Here is a 17,481-nt window from a genome sequence, read left to right on the forward strand (position 1 = left end):
ACCGGGCAATGACGGGGCACACCTTTCTTTAATCCCAGCACTCAGGAGGCAGAGGCATGCAGATCTCTGTGAGTTGGAGGCCAGCCTGGTCTACAACAGCTAGTTCCAGGACAGGCTCCAAAGCTACAGAGAAATCTTGTTTCGAAAAAAAAAATACACACACACACACAAAAGGAAGAGAGAGTATAAACTGTAACAAAGACAAAGCACCACTGTTGAAATATCATTGGAACAACAAAATTTTCTTTGTATATAGTAAAAATAATTATCCTCCTTAGCAATCTTCAAAAGCATTTGTTTTCATCATAGCTACTTGAGTGATTAGAAATATGTGATACTAAATTATTACCTTTAAGAATTTCAAATTGCTGAAACAAGAATTGCATTGGGCAGGCTTTTAAAAGAGAAACAGGATGCTCTGTGATTGTACCTTAAAGTTTTAGAATTAAATCATCAACCCCAAACTCCACTGGGAGATGAATACCATATATAGTGTCCAGATATGGTATATTATAATGACTCCTCAGGATGTTAGGGGTATTTTAAAAATCATTCAAACTAGAGTAAGTATAAGATGAGAAACAGTAAGGCAAGACGCCTTTTTGTAGGAACAACCACAAGCAAGCATCTGTGAAAAATCTGTGTTCAAGAGACCCCATGTACCATGTGAAATTTAAGATCAGAGTAGGGTTTGAATACATATGGAAGCTTGGGCTTTTACAACAATGACTTAGTTCTCTGAACTCTATTGCACAGGCTAGGGTCTAGGTTTTCTAGAAATCCCTCAGGTGTTTATGGATAGATACACGCCTGTTTTCCAACAATAAAGTCCTGCTATCAAGTTCCTCTAAATATCTCCAAAGAGAAATGCTACAATCCTTAACACAGCTGCCTCTAGTCCTACCACACAATCTCTCTATGAGAATGCTCACATCATGTGTTTGCGGCATAAAATATATTGCATCAGTTTGTCATTGTTATTAAAATATAAGAAATACAGATTCAAATCACTAAGCAGATGTCGCCATTTATGTGCCATCCTTTTGAAATTTCCTCCTTGTGGAATAAGCATTTGCAAAGGGCTATCTTAAATGTAAATTGGAGGAAATTCACACTTGATTGAGTACAACTATCATGTAGTACATTGCTCTAGTTACAGGCATCTGTGCTGGAGTTGAATTTCATTCCTCAGCCTCAATCCAGGACCCAAAGCTAACGTAAGTACAGTTAAAGTAAAGTAAGTACTGGTAGCTGATTGTATAGTAAACGCCAGCCTCCCTCTGGGTTTTATTAAATTAATAAAAATGAACACCGATGCAAAATGTTTACAATACAGGTTTATTAAATGTTTTGTCTTCAATTTACTAAAATTTTTAATGATTCTAATACATAGAAATAATCTTCAGCAAGAAAATAGATTAATTACTTGTCTATTCATATTTATATAATGATACATCACAAAATGTTTCCAAATTAAAGAAAATACGATGTAATTTGTGAAATTTTATTTATTTTGTGTTTATATGTGTGCATTTCTGTTGATGACTGAGCACACAAGCATGTGTGCGGAGGCCCTAGGACCACTCTCTCAGGAAAGGCATTTATCTCATGTAATATCCCTTGTGAGATTCAGGAATAGAACTGTGGTCATCAGGCCTGTATGCAAAGTACCTCTACCCATTGCATCATTTTTCTGCTCCTTAAGCCATAATTGCTATCCATATACACATGTATTTATAAGTTATTCATTTCCTATGTATTTACTTCATATTTCAATCTGTTAATTTCTTACTTTTCTAAGGCATAGACAGTCTTGCTGAGAACTCCTGGATGACACCAAATTGGGATGCTTTACAAGGTATGGACCCTACATAGGGCTCCATCGAATGGGTTCACCCTTAAAAAAGGGTCCCTGTCCTGAAAGCGTTGTGGTTCTGGTAGTGTGTGGCCGCTCTCAGCACAATGTCACTCAAATTTCCTGACCATGTTTGTGATGTGGGATTCCCCTTTGTATTCTGTGGCTACCACTGGTGAATAAAGAAACTGCCTTGGCCTATTGATAGGGCAGAACATAGGCAGGGAAAACTAAACTGAATGCTTGGAGAAAGGAGACAGAGTCAGAGAGAATCTATGGAGCCACCCCCAGAGACAGAAGTGCTGAAACTTAGCTGATAGGCCATGACCTTGTGGTGATGTACAGATTAACGGAGATATATTAAAGTAATATGTAACTATTAGTCAATAAGAAGCTAGAGCTAATGGGCCAAGCAATGATTTAAATAATATGGTTTCTGTGTGATTATTTTGGGGCTGAGCAGCCAGGTATCAATAAGTGGCCTCTATCAATGTGTTTGAAAGGGAAAAAAATCAAAGCACATGCCAACCTATTCTATGTTTTTGGTTAAGTATCTTCAATGGAATAATCATACTCCAAAGATAAAGCTACTAAAGAAAGATCAAGTCTTGTTAGTGTGATTAGCACCAGTACTTTTATTTCTGATAACTAATCGAGCAATGTTTTTGTTGAATTTTATAATCTATAAAAAACAAAATTATGTCAAAATTTCAAAATTAAACTATAGAAATTACACTCTAGCCAGTAAGTAATTTAAATTTAATACCTCATCTTATTTGCCTTGATTAAAAACCTTGCAGAAGGCAACACAGCTAATCTGCCAGTGAAATTAATTTGCTTACCAAAGCCCTTAATAATGGGGGAATTGAAGAACAGTATGGGTGGAGATGTTATGATTAACTGTACATACCAAGTGGTAACTGACAATCATAGAACACTATGGTAAGCTACAATGGTTGTGTGCTGAGAAGACAGGTTTATGGAATTATTTTAAGAAAGTGACTTAAGATCTGTCATTTTTGCTCTTCTCTATAAATGGAATTTCAGAACCTTATTATTTTAATTCTCTTCCCAATGAGGAATCTCTGTGAATGCATTTAGAAAGTTCTGAATCTCTTGGAAGTCCCATATTCATTTTGCACAATTTTCATCTCTTCTAATCTATTACTGGTTTAAATGCTTTCTCTTTTCTGAATGCCAAGTTGATGTATTTGCCTTCAAAATGGATGAAATTAGTATTGAATAAATGTTGATATAAAGAGTTGGACTTAAGAGCTGCGTTTCATCCCTTCTTGGTCTTGCCACTTTCAAAACAGGATACTTGCAGTAATCTATGACTATAACCTTCGTTCTAAATTATAAGAAAACATTGTACTAAAAGATAATTGCAAATATTAACATTTCAAAAAAGTTTTCACAATCATAGTCATCTAATAAAATGGACCCAGTATTTTATTCACTTTCCTATTCTTCCGTTATGTTTTGATTCACCCCATAATTTCTCTAAATAGCTCATCATTTGCATTTACTTCCATCTTATGCTATGCTTTCTGTAAACAGCTCATCAACCACATTTCATTCCATTTTAATCTGTGCCTTTATTAACCAGGCCATCCACTTCATTTCCTTCTATCTCAGCTTGTTTTCTGTAAATAGTTCATCTAAGTTTGGGAGGGCTCCCAGCACAGAGGAGCTAACTTGTCCATGTACACTTGCTGCTGGACTATGCTTAGTTTTTTTTCCCTCTGTGCTCAGCTCAGATTATGGCACCAGTACATGGAGTTGACTTTGTAGCTGCAAAACACTCACCACAGTTGGCCTCATCGGAGGCATCTGCACAGTCTGGGTCCTCGTCGCATACCCACAGTTTGGAGATGCAATGCTTCGTTGTCTTGCATTGGAAATAATCAGGAGAGCAGCTGTTTTCAGCTTAAGAAAAATAATATCTATTAATGTGTGACATTCAGCACAAATGAATCTGTGATTTTTAAAAAGCGGTTAGACAAGTATTTGAGATGTCCAATAAGAATGTCTTTTTTCGTTAATGGAGTACTGAGCAGAGGAAATGTAAATTTTAATTCCTGTAATGTGCACCCTATTGCCTTCCACATTGGAAAAAGAAAAGAGAATATATTATTGTGATGATACATTAATAAAATCAACATTTTCAAGTTAGCTAGAGATTATATATTTGGAAACCACCTTTTAAGATGGAGAATTCTGCTTTCCAAAATAGATTTCCAAACATTTTTAGAGCTCATCCTGATTCATTTTATAAGCCAAAATGACTAAACTCAGAAGACAATAAATAAGTGAGGAAATGAAAAGTCAAAAAGTTTAATAACAATCCTCAGAAGTAGTTGAGCTTTTGGAGGGAGTAGTAAACACTTGATTCAGACTATAAACTTATAGCTACCCTGGTCATTTTACCGCAGCCCCTGCTACAGTGGCCAGCAGTGAGAACAGGTCCATACTACTCAGATCACAGCACCTCAATCAAATTGCTGAAAGACTGAACATTATTCACTGAAACAAGCTTTATAGAATGAAATAAAAATTCATCAGGACAGAAATATTCACGGCAGCTTTGTTGAAACCCTGAAAATTGATAGGTGCTCCCTCTTCCGGGTTCTATGTCAGCATATGTTTGTGCATGTGTGCGTGTGCATGTGCGTATGTGTGTGCATACATAACTACATTTCTGTCTACCCATTTCTCCATGGGGAATAAAGTCATTTGCCTTCTTTCATTGCATTTGATGTTTGGGTAGAGACGTAAGTACGATGTGACAAGAACAAAATAATTTACTCTTATTCTTTTTAGTGGATTTTAGGGATTACTACGTGAAGCTTTATTTAAAACTAATTGTGCTTTGATATTGCATAATTTCAACTGGTATTTCATGGGAGAAAATTTCCACTAAAAATGGAGCTGATTTTCCACAAGTCATTTATCAATAATCATAAGGTGCTTTTACTCAATATGGGAGAAAGTCCATTTATGAGAAAACATCTTGTAATCGACTGCTATGTTGCTTATAATGACAAGGGTGAGTATATCCTGTTCACGTCTAACAAAATCTCCAGGCAGCTGTTAAAAGAAAGATTATTTGTATCTTTTCATTTCCTTCTCTGTTTTTTGTAGAACTTCTTAAATAAAGCATTGTAATTGACAGAATTTAGTCATTTCTTGTCCATATTATTCTTTTGTTTCTCTACAGCACATGACTTTATGAAGATTAATTTTGATTCTCATTTCAGTTAGCATTCAAAAGTCCAACATGACCTGACATTCGGCATGACTTACGACAGTCCCTTTCATCTTCCTCGTCCCCACAGTCATCTTGGCCATTACATCTCAGGTTTACGGGGATACATTTCTGGTTCTGGGTACACTTGAACTGACCTGGCAGACAGACATGCGTGTCTAAAACAAAGAGAAGAAAATAATGTGACCTGAGACCCAAGTCTGCATTTACATCAGTGCAGTCATGAGCAATCAAGGACTAGATGGATGCACCCAAGTTAGGAGTTTAATCACCTACCACAGTTAAGTTCGTCTGAGTTGTCTCCACAGTCGTTCTCCCCATCACAGATGAAAGCAGGCAGTGCGCAGAGTCCTGTTCCACACTGAAACCGTCCTGGCTGACATTTAAATTCAGCTGGGAGAGAAAGCGTGCAGGTATTGTAGATGATAATCTAAGATCCTGATGTCTTACACGGAAATTTTCTGACACTGTCATTGGCATTTTGCAATGAATATATGTTAAGCAAAAAGCGAAAGCCTCATATCTAGAGATCTACTGGATTGGTGACCATCTAAGTAATGGGCAACTCAGATGACCTCCTGACTTGCACTTCATGGGCTCTCTTACCAGAGACACAAAACTTCAACATGCACACTACAACTAAAAAAAAAAAATAATGGTAATATAGTGGCCTACATTTATAATCCTGGTTCTGGTTCAGCAAAGACAAGTTGAGCCCTGAGGAATGTGAGCCAGGCAGCCTAGTCAAGTATCTGAGTTCCAGGCTAGGAGTCCCTGTCTCATCTGAGGAGGAAACTCAAAATTGACCTCTGGTGATCTCCCTGTGCACATATCAACACACATGCATTTGCACATAAACATGCATGTGCATACACACACACACACACACACACACACACACTAGGAGAGCACTCAGTAATGATCTCAGCTCAGTGTCAGGCTGTTCGTAAACATACCAGAATAAAGAGCCTTTACTCTAGCTCCATTTTTTAAGTATTATTTCTTTCTGCATTACTGCCTACAAGGTACTTGTGGCCTCAGCATATATTCTTCAATGCTAACTGAATATGTCCTGTGCACATCACAATTAGAACATGTTGCTTTTAATATTAATTGCATACAATATTTCGATGTCAAAACTATTTTGCATTCCATTTTTATTATTATAACACTTTATAAATAGTAGCACTTTCACAATACGTTTGCTTATATATAAAAAAGAATTAAAAATAAAGAAGATCTACTGAGTGTTTTCTGTGTTAGTTACTAGAGAAGACCTATCAGTGAAGATTTTTAGTTATAAAAATTATAGCCTTTCACATGACCAATATTACAACTATTTAAAAATAGGGAAACCAAGTGTGGTTGATATTAACAGTTCTGCCAAGGAACTGTAAATTTCCGAAAGTAAACACCAGGTTCAGACTCAGACCTGACTCTGAAATAGTCACACAATTCATATTATTCACAGTGAAGCACTATTTTGAACTCATGATTCCAATGGACTATTAATTACTGACATTTATGTTAATATTAATTTCTTTATTAACTCAAGTTGAAGAATAAAATATAATTGAAGTTTCAAACTTGATTCAGGATACATATTATGTTCTTAATTGCAGCATTGCAGAAAATTTTATGCTCTCTAAAAAGTAACTCTTAATGTATGTTCTCCTTTCTTAATAAAAATTTCAGTACCCTTTCACTTATAATTTTTTAACTGCTTGATTCATGCATATTATACCTCTGTTTCCTCTTATTTCCTGCAAAATTTCTTTTATTAGTATTTTTGTTATATAAGTAATTCTCCCAACAAAGGGGTTACAATGATCAAATGAATGTTTAAGAGTTAACATGGTGCTATCAAGAGATAGCTCAAATATTTAGGGTAGTGGTTACTCTTTCTGAGGACCCAGATACAGTTATCAGCAGTCTCATGGTAGCTCACAACCATCTCTAACCCCTAGGGAACCAATGTCCAATTTTGGCCACCACAGACACTGCATACATGGGATATACAGATACACATGCAGGCAAAACACCGATAAACATAAAATAAAAATGAATGAATCCTTTAAAAGTTGATTGAAAAAAAAGGGAAAAGTTGAAAGTAGATCAGGCCTCTACTTAAACATCATATCAAATGCAATTTCAACTTGCAGTGACAGAGAAATCTTGATCACTGTGTTTATACAAACAGCACTATGTTAGTTATCAAGTGTGTGAGACTTGGATCAAGTCTTCTTGCCTTCTTAGATGAGGTTACACACGGTCAATTTATACAAATTGTGATGATGCAGCAACTCAAACACAAACTAGGACAGGGGAAATGGCTCAGCAGTTCAGAGATTTTACTGCTCTTCCAGAGGTGCTAAAATAAGTTCCCAGCATCCACGTGGTAGCTACCAAAGCTTTGTAACTCCAGTTCTAATGGATTCAATGCCCTCTTCTGATCTCCATAGACACTGCACAAATGTTGTACAAAGATGTACATGAAAGCAAAACACTCATACATATAAAATTTAAAAATAAAATGTTTATAAAAATACCCAAACCCTTCACAGATTTATATATGCCACTTTTAAATCATGATGGCTCTGTTTGCTATGTCACTAGATATGTAAAGATCAAACCTACCAACTGCAAATAAACATTTATGTGCTAATGATCACAGAAATGTTATTGAAAATCATGATGAACTATGGTTTAAACATATAATGAAAAGTCTCCACGATGACGGATAAGAGAGTGATCTCTAAAACCTAGGTAACAAGAGAAAAATTAGACAAGATCATTACATCAAAATAAATTATTTGCAAAGAAAATGAAACAATCAAAGTAGGAGAGACAACCTATGAGAAGGGAGACATCTTTCAAAAAATATACATCTTCATCATGGTTTGACACACTAAATGCATGACAGAATCAACTCAAACATAAATTAACAAATTAGAAAATCTTAAGAGTGGGCTAAATGCTTAAAAGAAAAAAGTATAAAATACACTAGTAATTTCAAAGGTGATAAATATTAAAACTGTAATGAGATATCAGCTCAAATTGATCAAAATATGCATTATATTTTTAAAAGCAAAGTTTTTCAAATATTGGGCAAGTGTGAAAAAAGGGACTGTAAACTGTTGATAGCAATATGAATTAGTACATAGGACAGAAATTTACTGAAAACTTTTTTAAAAGCGAAATAGAACTGGCATGTTATTAGGTAGTTCTGATGTAGATGGACGTGTACGAAAGAAATGAAATCAAAGTGCTTAAATCATGCTTAAATAAGAAAGAAGTCATATTTGTGACAAATTTGGGGGACCTAGAAAGCATTAATCACATCAAATGGTCCAGGCCAAGAAAGAGCAAATACTCTTTTATGGCATTTGTATTTGATGTTTTAAAACAAACAAACAAACAAACAACTCATTAAAACAAACAATAAAATGGTAGTTATTAGTGGTTACAGAGTGAGAGACTTGGGAGATCCTGGCCACAGGACATAAAAATTCAACAAGACAAGAAAATTAAATTCCAGAGAATGATTATACATTGTAGCCGCTTTATTTTTTAACATGTTCCACACTTGATGATTGCTGACAAATATTCTCCATGTTTTCAAAGCAAAGCAAATAATGAGCACATAAGATAATATATATGCTAAATGGCTTAACTTATTTAATATATCTGTAGCATATATTAGAAAATATATATGTCTTCACCATATATATAAATTTGCTTTTTTAATTAAAAGAATATATGCTAATACTAATGTTTAACCAAGATAAGCTCCCTTCACCAGCAATGTATCTTCTCTGAATTGTTCAAATGAACATAAGCACTTGGCTACATGTATTCTGAAAGTTTGCAACTGGAAGAAACTCTTATTAACTCTGCAGTTAACTCATCACTCAAGTGGATTCCAACATGATTTTTCAAAGTTACAAATAGAATTCAGAAGGCACAAATATTTAAGAGAACGATCATTTGGATTCTGTCTCTGCTCTAAGTCTTTGATGTGGTGTTTCCCTCAACAATGGAGGCTCTGGTCAGTAAAGGTCATCTTAACAGGACATTAGCAGGCACATGCCATTATGTTTAAATATACAAAGGCAAATTATATTTACTTTATTCATTACTTTATAGGAAAATACATTTTATTGTGGAAAATTAATTTTTGTATAACAAATAAGTCTTAGTAAGTGTTCTTCATCATCCATACCACTCCTTCTTTTGGCTGTTGTTCCAATTCAAAAGCTTTTAAAAAGAGTAATTTGATCATAACTTTATACTTATTATCTATAAGTACTTCTCCTCATGCATTGTCTACTAGAATGAAATTAAAATCTGTCAACAATGCCTAAAAAAATCAAACACACAAATAGATCAGGAAAGAATTGGCTTTCATTTTATGTCTCACCAAAGAGGCGGCTTGATGCTTTCCACATAAAAAGAGAATACGGGAAAGAAACTTCCAGAGTATGAGGATGGTAACGGAAAGGAAGATGAAACGGTTCATTTAAGTAACAATCTGAAAATGTGAAATGGCTTTATAATTGGTGCTAGAAGGGTCTTCAGAAGTAAATAACTGCCTTTCACTTAGACGATACTTCCTCTTCAGTGGAAGTCTTCTGATCTTGAACTCAGTTGACAAAGCCAATCAAGGCCAACGCACAAATCAAATGTCAGCGCCAAGTCAGGCCAAATATGCACTGAGACACTAAGGGAATTACCAGGATTGACTGTAAGCTCTTCATCTTGACAAGGAAGGATTGAAATGACCGATGGAGTGAACTATACCAGGATTTCCTGGAAGTCCTCTGTTTGCCCATTACCATTTAAGTTAGCAATGATTGCAAACTTAGAGGCTCTAACCACAGTTATCACAGTTAGGAGCCACTTTGCAGTACCTGTTAAGGGCAAATAAAATCAACTTACCATAAATAAAATTTAGCATTAAAAATTTGGACTCCTCAAGGATTTTCAATATTTTAACACTGACAAAGAAAATATAACTTTCTATCCATTATATGGGAAGGTATTTCTGCATCTTGCTAATTTGCATTTCAAATTCGGTGACTACATTGTGTAAAAAAATCGCACCAATTACTATACTACTAACTACTGGAAGTTAGTTAAAATTCAGAAAATTCAGAATTCAGAAAAAAAAATTAATCAGTCATCAGGAACAAATCCAAGAAATTGCAACTATTTGTCTTTACATTTTTATAAGAATTGTGAGATGATCTTTTTCTAGATGGTTTTTACAGGTCTGGAATGTGAAGAACACTACAATCCAAAGCCAGTGTTCAGGATACTCACGGCAGTCGTCAGGTTCGTCAGATCCATCACCACAGTCATCCACGGTGTCACATTTCCACCAGAAAGGGATGCATTTATCAGTTTTGCACTGAAACTTTAAAAAAAAAAAGGTACAATAAGAATGTTGATAGTCATCCCACGTGTACAACGGGTATTCCTGCAGAACATGCCACAGCCCCCCTAACTCTCTTATTGCAATGCTGAATGTGCATAGTCTTAGAGGTTCCAAACAAGGAATGAATGCATAAACACCAACACAATCTGTCAAGAAATTTCACTACTCTGAACATTTTGGAGATTTCAGTGTTCACAATCAGACTCGTGCATTTCCATGCTGTCTGAAGGACTGCTTAAATCACAACAGGGCACACAACTAAGTAGTTGCTAAAGAAACTGCATGGCCATGAAAGTGTCAGATATTTAACTGGTTCCATATGAATAATGTCTCTGAAACAGTATACCAGGTCCAGGGCTATCAGGAAGAGATATCAGCATAAGTTAGGTAAATATGAATTAATTGAAGACAATTATATTTCCCTAAGAATCTTGGCAACTTCAGTGAAAATCAGGGCAGCTCTTACTATTTAAATGCTATGGGTAAACTTGGAAGATTCTTTCGAACAGTACAATCACGGTTCTTCAGTATCATGAATGTTCTCAGTCCATACAAGGAAACAAACAAAAAAGTACCTAAGATCAGAATTTGTAACTTCTCACATAAATATTGTTCATAGTTCTCCAAGACAGTAGTCAAAACAGTTATTTTCAATTATTGGAATTATTTTAAAACATATAGAAGAGAGTAGGCTTGAATGTAATCAGAATATAATTATACCTGTATGAAGATTTATTACTAGAGCTTAATATTAAACACAAGCTAAGTGTTTAAAATGTATGTAATTTGAGAAGGTAAGGAAAAGGAATTCACTGTAATATTTTAAAAAATGTAAAACTTAGGATGCAATAGTATCTTTACTGATTTTATTTTGTTGGTCTATTTATTTACTTATTGTTTTGTTTTTATTTGAAATAGGGACTGACTCGGGAGCCTGAACTAACCTTGCATTTATTATTTTCATGTGCTAGTATCTCAGCTATATCAAATAATAAAAATTAACAAAAAACACAGAGGAAATGTATATTAGAAAATTTAATATAACTCAAAATTCCAGTCACTCAAAGCTCCAATGACAGATGCTCTTTTCATGTCCTTCCATTGAAAATATCAAAGTTGATGTGGGATTCCCCTCTGTATGCTGTGAATATGTTTTATAACCGTTTGCTAATAAGAAACTGCTTTGACCTATGACAGGGTAAAATACAGTAAGGTGGGAATTTCAAGCAGAGATAAAAGAGGAAAAAAGGCAAAGTCAGGGAGAACTTCAGTTCCTCTAACCTCCTTTTTACAGGTACACATCTTTATTTCAGGTGCTTGTGTAACAGTAGGAATTGATCCACACACAAGTCAAATACTTTGTACTCCATGCCCCGAACTGCTTTTATTGCCAAGTTTACCCTGTAGAACAATCCACAGTGATCCAAAGGCTTAGTCAATTTGATCCTTTGTGTTCTTGGGCAATGTGGCAATATTTAATCTTGCTGATATTTAAAAATAAAATATATTAATCTTACTAGTATTTAAATACAAAAATAAAAGCTAATTGTTTGAACAGAGTACTAGTATCTCAATTGGTTTACATTAAATCACTAAAAATGAGTAATTAATAAATATAATTCCCTTTTGTTGGTCAACGTATATTCTTTACTCTTATTTATTTATCTTGCTTTAATTAATTAATATGTTTGCTTGTTTGTTTTGAGACAGGTTATCCTTATGTACCTCTAGCTGTCCTGGAACTTTACTATGTAGACCAGGCTGGCCTTTATCTCAAATAAATTTACTTGCCTCTGCCTCCCAATTGTGAGGATTGAAGGTGTGAATGATCACAACCAGATTCTTCCTTGTTTTCAAAAAAAACTTATATTCATTCAAATTTGGAAACCTTTCATGAATACATTTATTAAAGTTATTTCCTTCTTGTAATCTAATACATTAATTCTCCTGCAGAGGATTTGGCATTGAAAAACGGTAACTTGAAAATATTACTTTGGTCCAATTATCTTTAATAGACATGAGTATAAAATATGTTTGTTCATTCAAAATGCAATTGCTATAGTAAGAAAGTCTCAGTTATTAGTACATGCTGAAGGTGTCCAGATACCATAGAACCAATTCTGGATAGAATTAGAAACAGGAGAGTGAATTCTCCTGTAGAAGGGAATAGAGAGCAGGAGCCCGGGGAAATCTATCTATTCAACTGATTTTTCTATAATTTGCTTAGCCTGTGGTCATGTCTGTCATGTTTTTTTTTTTCTAAGTTACCAGAGGAGAAAAATACCTTTATACATAGTTGGCTCTTTGGGGAAATGAGGCTAAATCTGAGAGCAATTACCCTGAACATTAAATATTTCCCGTCATTACAGGATATCAAAGCACATTAGCGAGAGGATTCCATGTCTTCTGAGAATCTTCAAAGTTATCCCAATTATGAGAGGAAATTTCTGATGCATATTTAAGTTCACCAAATATATAAAATTAAAATAAATACCAACTGTTGGAATTATACATAATATGAAATTCTGCTCTCATTTCAATCTAAAAAGAATATAAAGGAGTTTTGAGTTAAAGAAACCATGATAAAGCACACTTACTTACATTGCCTATTAATTATAACCAACATTTTATTATAGATTTCTTTCATATCTCCGAATCATGTTTTTATATTTAAATTCAGTTGCATTAAAATTAAAAATATAAAATGCAGTCATATTAAATATAAAAATATAAAATAGAACAGGCCCACTTCTTGCCTAGCAGGTTGTGGTAGAACCCAGGCTTGAGGAGCAGCCAAGTGAGCCTGGAGCAGATGGAGGTGCTTCCCCACTGCACCCCAGTTTGAAAGCAAGAGTGGATGTTGCTCACGCTCTCCTCACTGGAGCCGCAGCACAGTTGACTGTATAGTGAATATGAATACAATGCCACACAGGAAAATGAATTAACTGTTCCAGCAGGGAAATCATCAGGATGTGTAAAAATCTACCAGGAAAATAATGGCTAAGGAAAATAAATAGGATAAGAGTGTGTTCTCCGATAACTTTTTGAAGAAATAAAGCATTAGCCAGAATCCAAGGATAATACTTTGTCCATCCAATGGGAAGCTGAGGAAATGTAGCAGATCTTGGAGAGCCCTTAGTATGTCTAGCTCAAGGAATTCAACTGTATCAACAACTCTAAAATATTTTGGCAACAGTGATCTATATTATTTTATTTTATTTATCTTATTTATCTAGTTATTTTATCACTACATATTTCTATTCTTAGACCAGTGGCTTTGTTTGTTTGTTTGTTTTTCCCTAGGTCCCTAGAATTTTGCTTCTCAGGTTCTTGGTCACATAAGCAGTGTTGGGTATGAGTCTTATTTAGTGGAGGGTGCCTTAAGTCACATCAGCTATTTGGTGTGGAAGAATTTTCTGTAATCTGTCAATCATGTTTTAAATAACCGCTAATTGGCCAGGCAGGAAGTATAGGTGGGTAAACCAGACAGGAAGCACAAACAGGAGAATTCAGTGAAAACAGGAGAATTCTGGGAAGGAGGAAGCTGATTCCTCCCACTCCTGCCCAGATCACCGAAGCAACAGGATGTGATCTGCCCCACTGAAAAAAGTGCTGAGCTACATGGCTAACATAGATCAGAATAAAGGGTTAATATAAACTACAAGAGTTAATAAGTAGCCTGACCTAATGGGCCAATCAGCTTTATAACTTATAGAGATCTCTGTGTGATTTTCTTTGGGACTTGTTGGCTGTGGGGTACCAGACAAGACAGAAACCCCAACAAGTCAGCCCTCATGTTACAAAATGGCGCCCAACATGGGGGCACAAACCCATGACCCTGAGATTAAGAGCACCTTCTTCTCCTTCAGCCAATAGCCGCTGAAATACTAGCCCACTGGCGTGTGGTCTATTTCTCTTTAAAAAAAGAGCAGCAAGCCTCGGCTCACTCTCTTGGTTCTGGTGCTTGGTTCCAGCTCCTGCTCCAGCGACTAGGCTCCTTTCCTGATGGTTGGTGTTTTGGAAGTTTTACCCCCCAAAAATAAATATCCCTTTAAATCTAAAAAAGAAAGAAAGAAAGAAAGAAAGAAAGAAAGAAAGGAAGGAAGGAAGGAAAGAAGAAAGGAAGAGAGTAGCTGGGTATGGTGGGACACACCTTTAATCCCAAGGCTTGGGAGGCAGAGGCAGGGAGACCTCTGTAAATTCAAGGTATCGTTGCAGACACCTTTAATCCCGGCACTGGGGAGGCAGAAACAGACATATCTCTGTGAGTTCAAGGATAGCCTGGTTTACAGAGGGAGTTCCAGGACAAAGATACACAGAGAACCTGTCTCAAAAGTTAAAAGTAAAAACAAAAGAACTAGAGGCTAAAATAAAGCCACATAAAGATGAAAAATACACAGAGAATCTTGATACTGTATGCTATTATGCTCTCTTTACATTGTTTGAATGCTGAGGAAAAGCAATATCTGCTAAAAGATATTTGCTTATAAATGCTGCAGAAGTAATCCAAGATAGGTGTTTTGAAAATACCTTGATGTCAAAATTGAAGTCAAAAGGTATGTTACTTTGGAGAAGAGATTTTGCTTTTGTTTCCACAGAAAACGAGAGGCTCTGGATTTATTCAGAGTTAAGAAAAATCAGCTTTGGTCAAGGAAGGCCACTCGAGAAATCTCCAGTAGAAACAGATGGCCCAGATGTCAAAGTTCTGAATCCAGAACAGATTCAAGACTGCTGCCTGAGATAATCAAGACTCACAGGATACTTCAGTCAGGACTTGGTCATAACTGTAAATTTTCTTTAGGTCCTCATAAGGTTATCAGCATGCCCAACCAGCTAGAAGTAGCCTGGAATATGATGCCCACATTCCCAAAAAATTGAAAATTGACTATGAATATTTTCCTTTGTTTGTTTGTTTGTTTGTTTGTTTGTTTTTTAAGAGGGGGGAAGTGGTACGGGAGAATTGTCTGTATTATGTCAATCATGTTTTAAATAAATGCTGATTGGCCAAGCAGAAAGTATAGGTGGGAAAATCATACAGGAAGTAGAAATGATGCAATGAGAACAGGAGAATTCTGGGAAGGAGGAAGTTGATTGCTCCCACTCCTACCGAGATCACCTAGGCAGCAGGATGTGATCTGTTCCACGGAAAAAGGTACTGAACCACATGGCTAACATAGATCAGAATAATGGGTTAATATAAGCAACAAGAGCTGAGAAGTAGCCTGACCTAATGGGCCAATCAGCTTTTTAACTTATAGAGATCTCTGTGTGATTTTCTTTGGGGCTTTCTGACTGTGGAGTACCTGGCAGGACAGAAAATCCAACAAGCAGGCCCCCTCATGTTACAGTTATTATTTGGTTACTACCAAAAGTTTTGTGCCACATTTGTCATAGCATCTCTTTAAGGTAGTATACCATTGCAAATTAAAGGTTTGTGACTTGTCTTGATATTTATGTTTATATTTTATTAATGTTCTGAGTACCTTCTTGAACCAAAGAAGTTGAAATATAGGGAGAAAGGCTCTATATAGACACCAGCTCAACATCTCAATTCAATAAGTTGAGTAGATGTCTTTGTCAATAGTTCCTTGCCATCAGTTTGTAGAGAGGAGGAACCTACAGCCTTAGCAATGGCCTTGGTTGCTTGATGATTATCAATGGGCCTCCAATCAACTCAACAAGATGTAACTCAATTCTGGTATTGATGCTTCATTTGATGACAAGAGATGGCCAGTTAGGACTCTGTCTCCCCAGTATTTGATCACTTCATTTGGATTCCCTTCATATATTTTTATATTTTAGGAAGTTTCTACTATATTATGTTTACATACCATCCCCCAAGAGTCCCTTAATTTTAGCTACCTTCCCCCCCTTTTTTTTCCACAACCGTCTCTTCACTTTATTCTCCCACTTGACCCTCCCATTCGTATCTATTTATCCCTTTTCCCTTTCTTAAGGAAATATATCTGGAGATATTTTTAAAGCATGCTCTGGGAAACTTAGGACAAGAAATTCCAATGGTTAAATATAAGAGAGGGGATAAATAAAAAGAAACAGAAAAGACCTTATTCCTACAGTTACTGTGATCTAAACCTAAGAATAGGGAGGGAAGGAAAATAGGCATTGATGGCAAAAGTAAAGTTAAGTAATTTTGCAAAACATTCTGTTACCATGAATAGACCTAGAAAGATTAATGTAGTTTTAGGCTTTTTAAAAAAATAGTTTTTATTAAGCCTTTCATGACAGGTTTCTCTGGAGTTTTGGAGCCTGTCCTGGAACTCGACTCATAGAGATCTCCCTGCCTCAGCCTGCAAGTGCTGGTATAAAGGTGTGCTCCAAGACTGTCCAGCTGATCAGCTTAGCTTTAAAGAAGGGGAGATGATTCACTTTGGTGGATTAAGAGACTGGAGCCCTTTGCTGGTAGAACTGTGAAATAGAGAAAGAGGCTTAGCTGTCAGGGAAGTGAACTGGATCTTTCTCCAAAAATAAGATATCCAAACCCAGTGCCATTGCTTTCGGCTTCTCAGTCAACGCTCATTGACAGTCACATTCATAGGGTCCAGTTTGATCACATGCTCCATCACTCCCAGTCCAGCTGGCCTTGGTGAGCTCCCTTTGGATCAGTCCTAAGTCTCAGTGGGTGGACGCACCCCTCGTGGTCCTGACTTCCTTGTTCATGTTCTCCCTCCTTCTGGGTTTTTATTCTACTGCTTGGACTGACTTTGTGGGAGCCTGATTTGTTTGGATGCTCACCTTTATAGACCTGGATGGAGTGGGAAGGACCCTGGACTTCCCACGGGGCAGGGAACCCTAGCTGCTCTTAGGACTAGAGAGGGAGGGGGAGGGAAAAGGGAGGCAGGGAGGAGGTGGAAATTTTTAATAAATAAATAAATTTTAAAAAAATTAAAAAAAGACAAAGAT

General features: G+C 36.0%; 1 protein-coding gene across 2 annotated transcripts in view; it reads right to left on the reverse strand.

The window, feature by feature from the left end:
- Window positions 1–17,481, reverse strand: part of Lrp1b (LDL receptor related protein 1B) — a 1,858,137-nt gene that overhangs the window by 197,022 nt on the left and 1,643,634 nt on the right. For both annotated transcript variants that reach the window (XM_087899923.1, XM_087899922.1), the window contains exons 63-66: window positions 10,446–10,539; window positions 5,400–5,516; window positions 5,162–5,281; window positions 3,665–3,784 (exon numbers count right to left, since the gene is read on the reverse strand). In XM_087899923.1, the coding sequence (XP_087756049.1) occupies window positions 3,665–3,784; window positions 5,162–5,281; window positions 5,400–5,516; window positions 10,446–10,539 (451 nt within the window). The remainder of the gene's footprint in view (window positions 1–3,664; window positions 3,785–5,161; window positions 5,282–5,399; window positions 5,517–10,445; window positions 10,540–17,481) is intronic.

The sequence above is a fragment of the Myodes glareolus genome, chromosome 21 (assembly GCF_982192425.1).
Source record: "Myodes glareolus chromosome 21, mMyoGla1.1, whole genome shotgun sequence".
NCBI lineage: Eukaryota > Metazoa > Chordata > Mammalia > Rodentia > Cricetidae > Myodes > Myodes glareolus.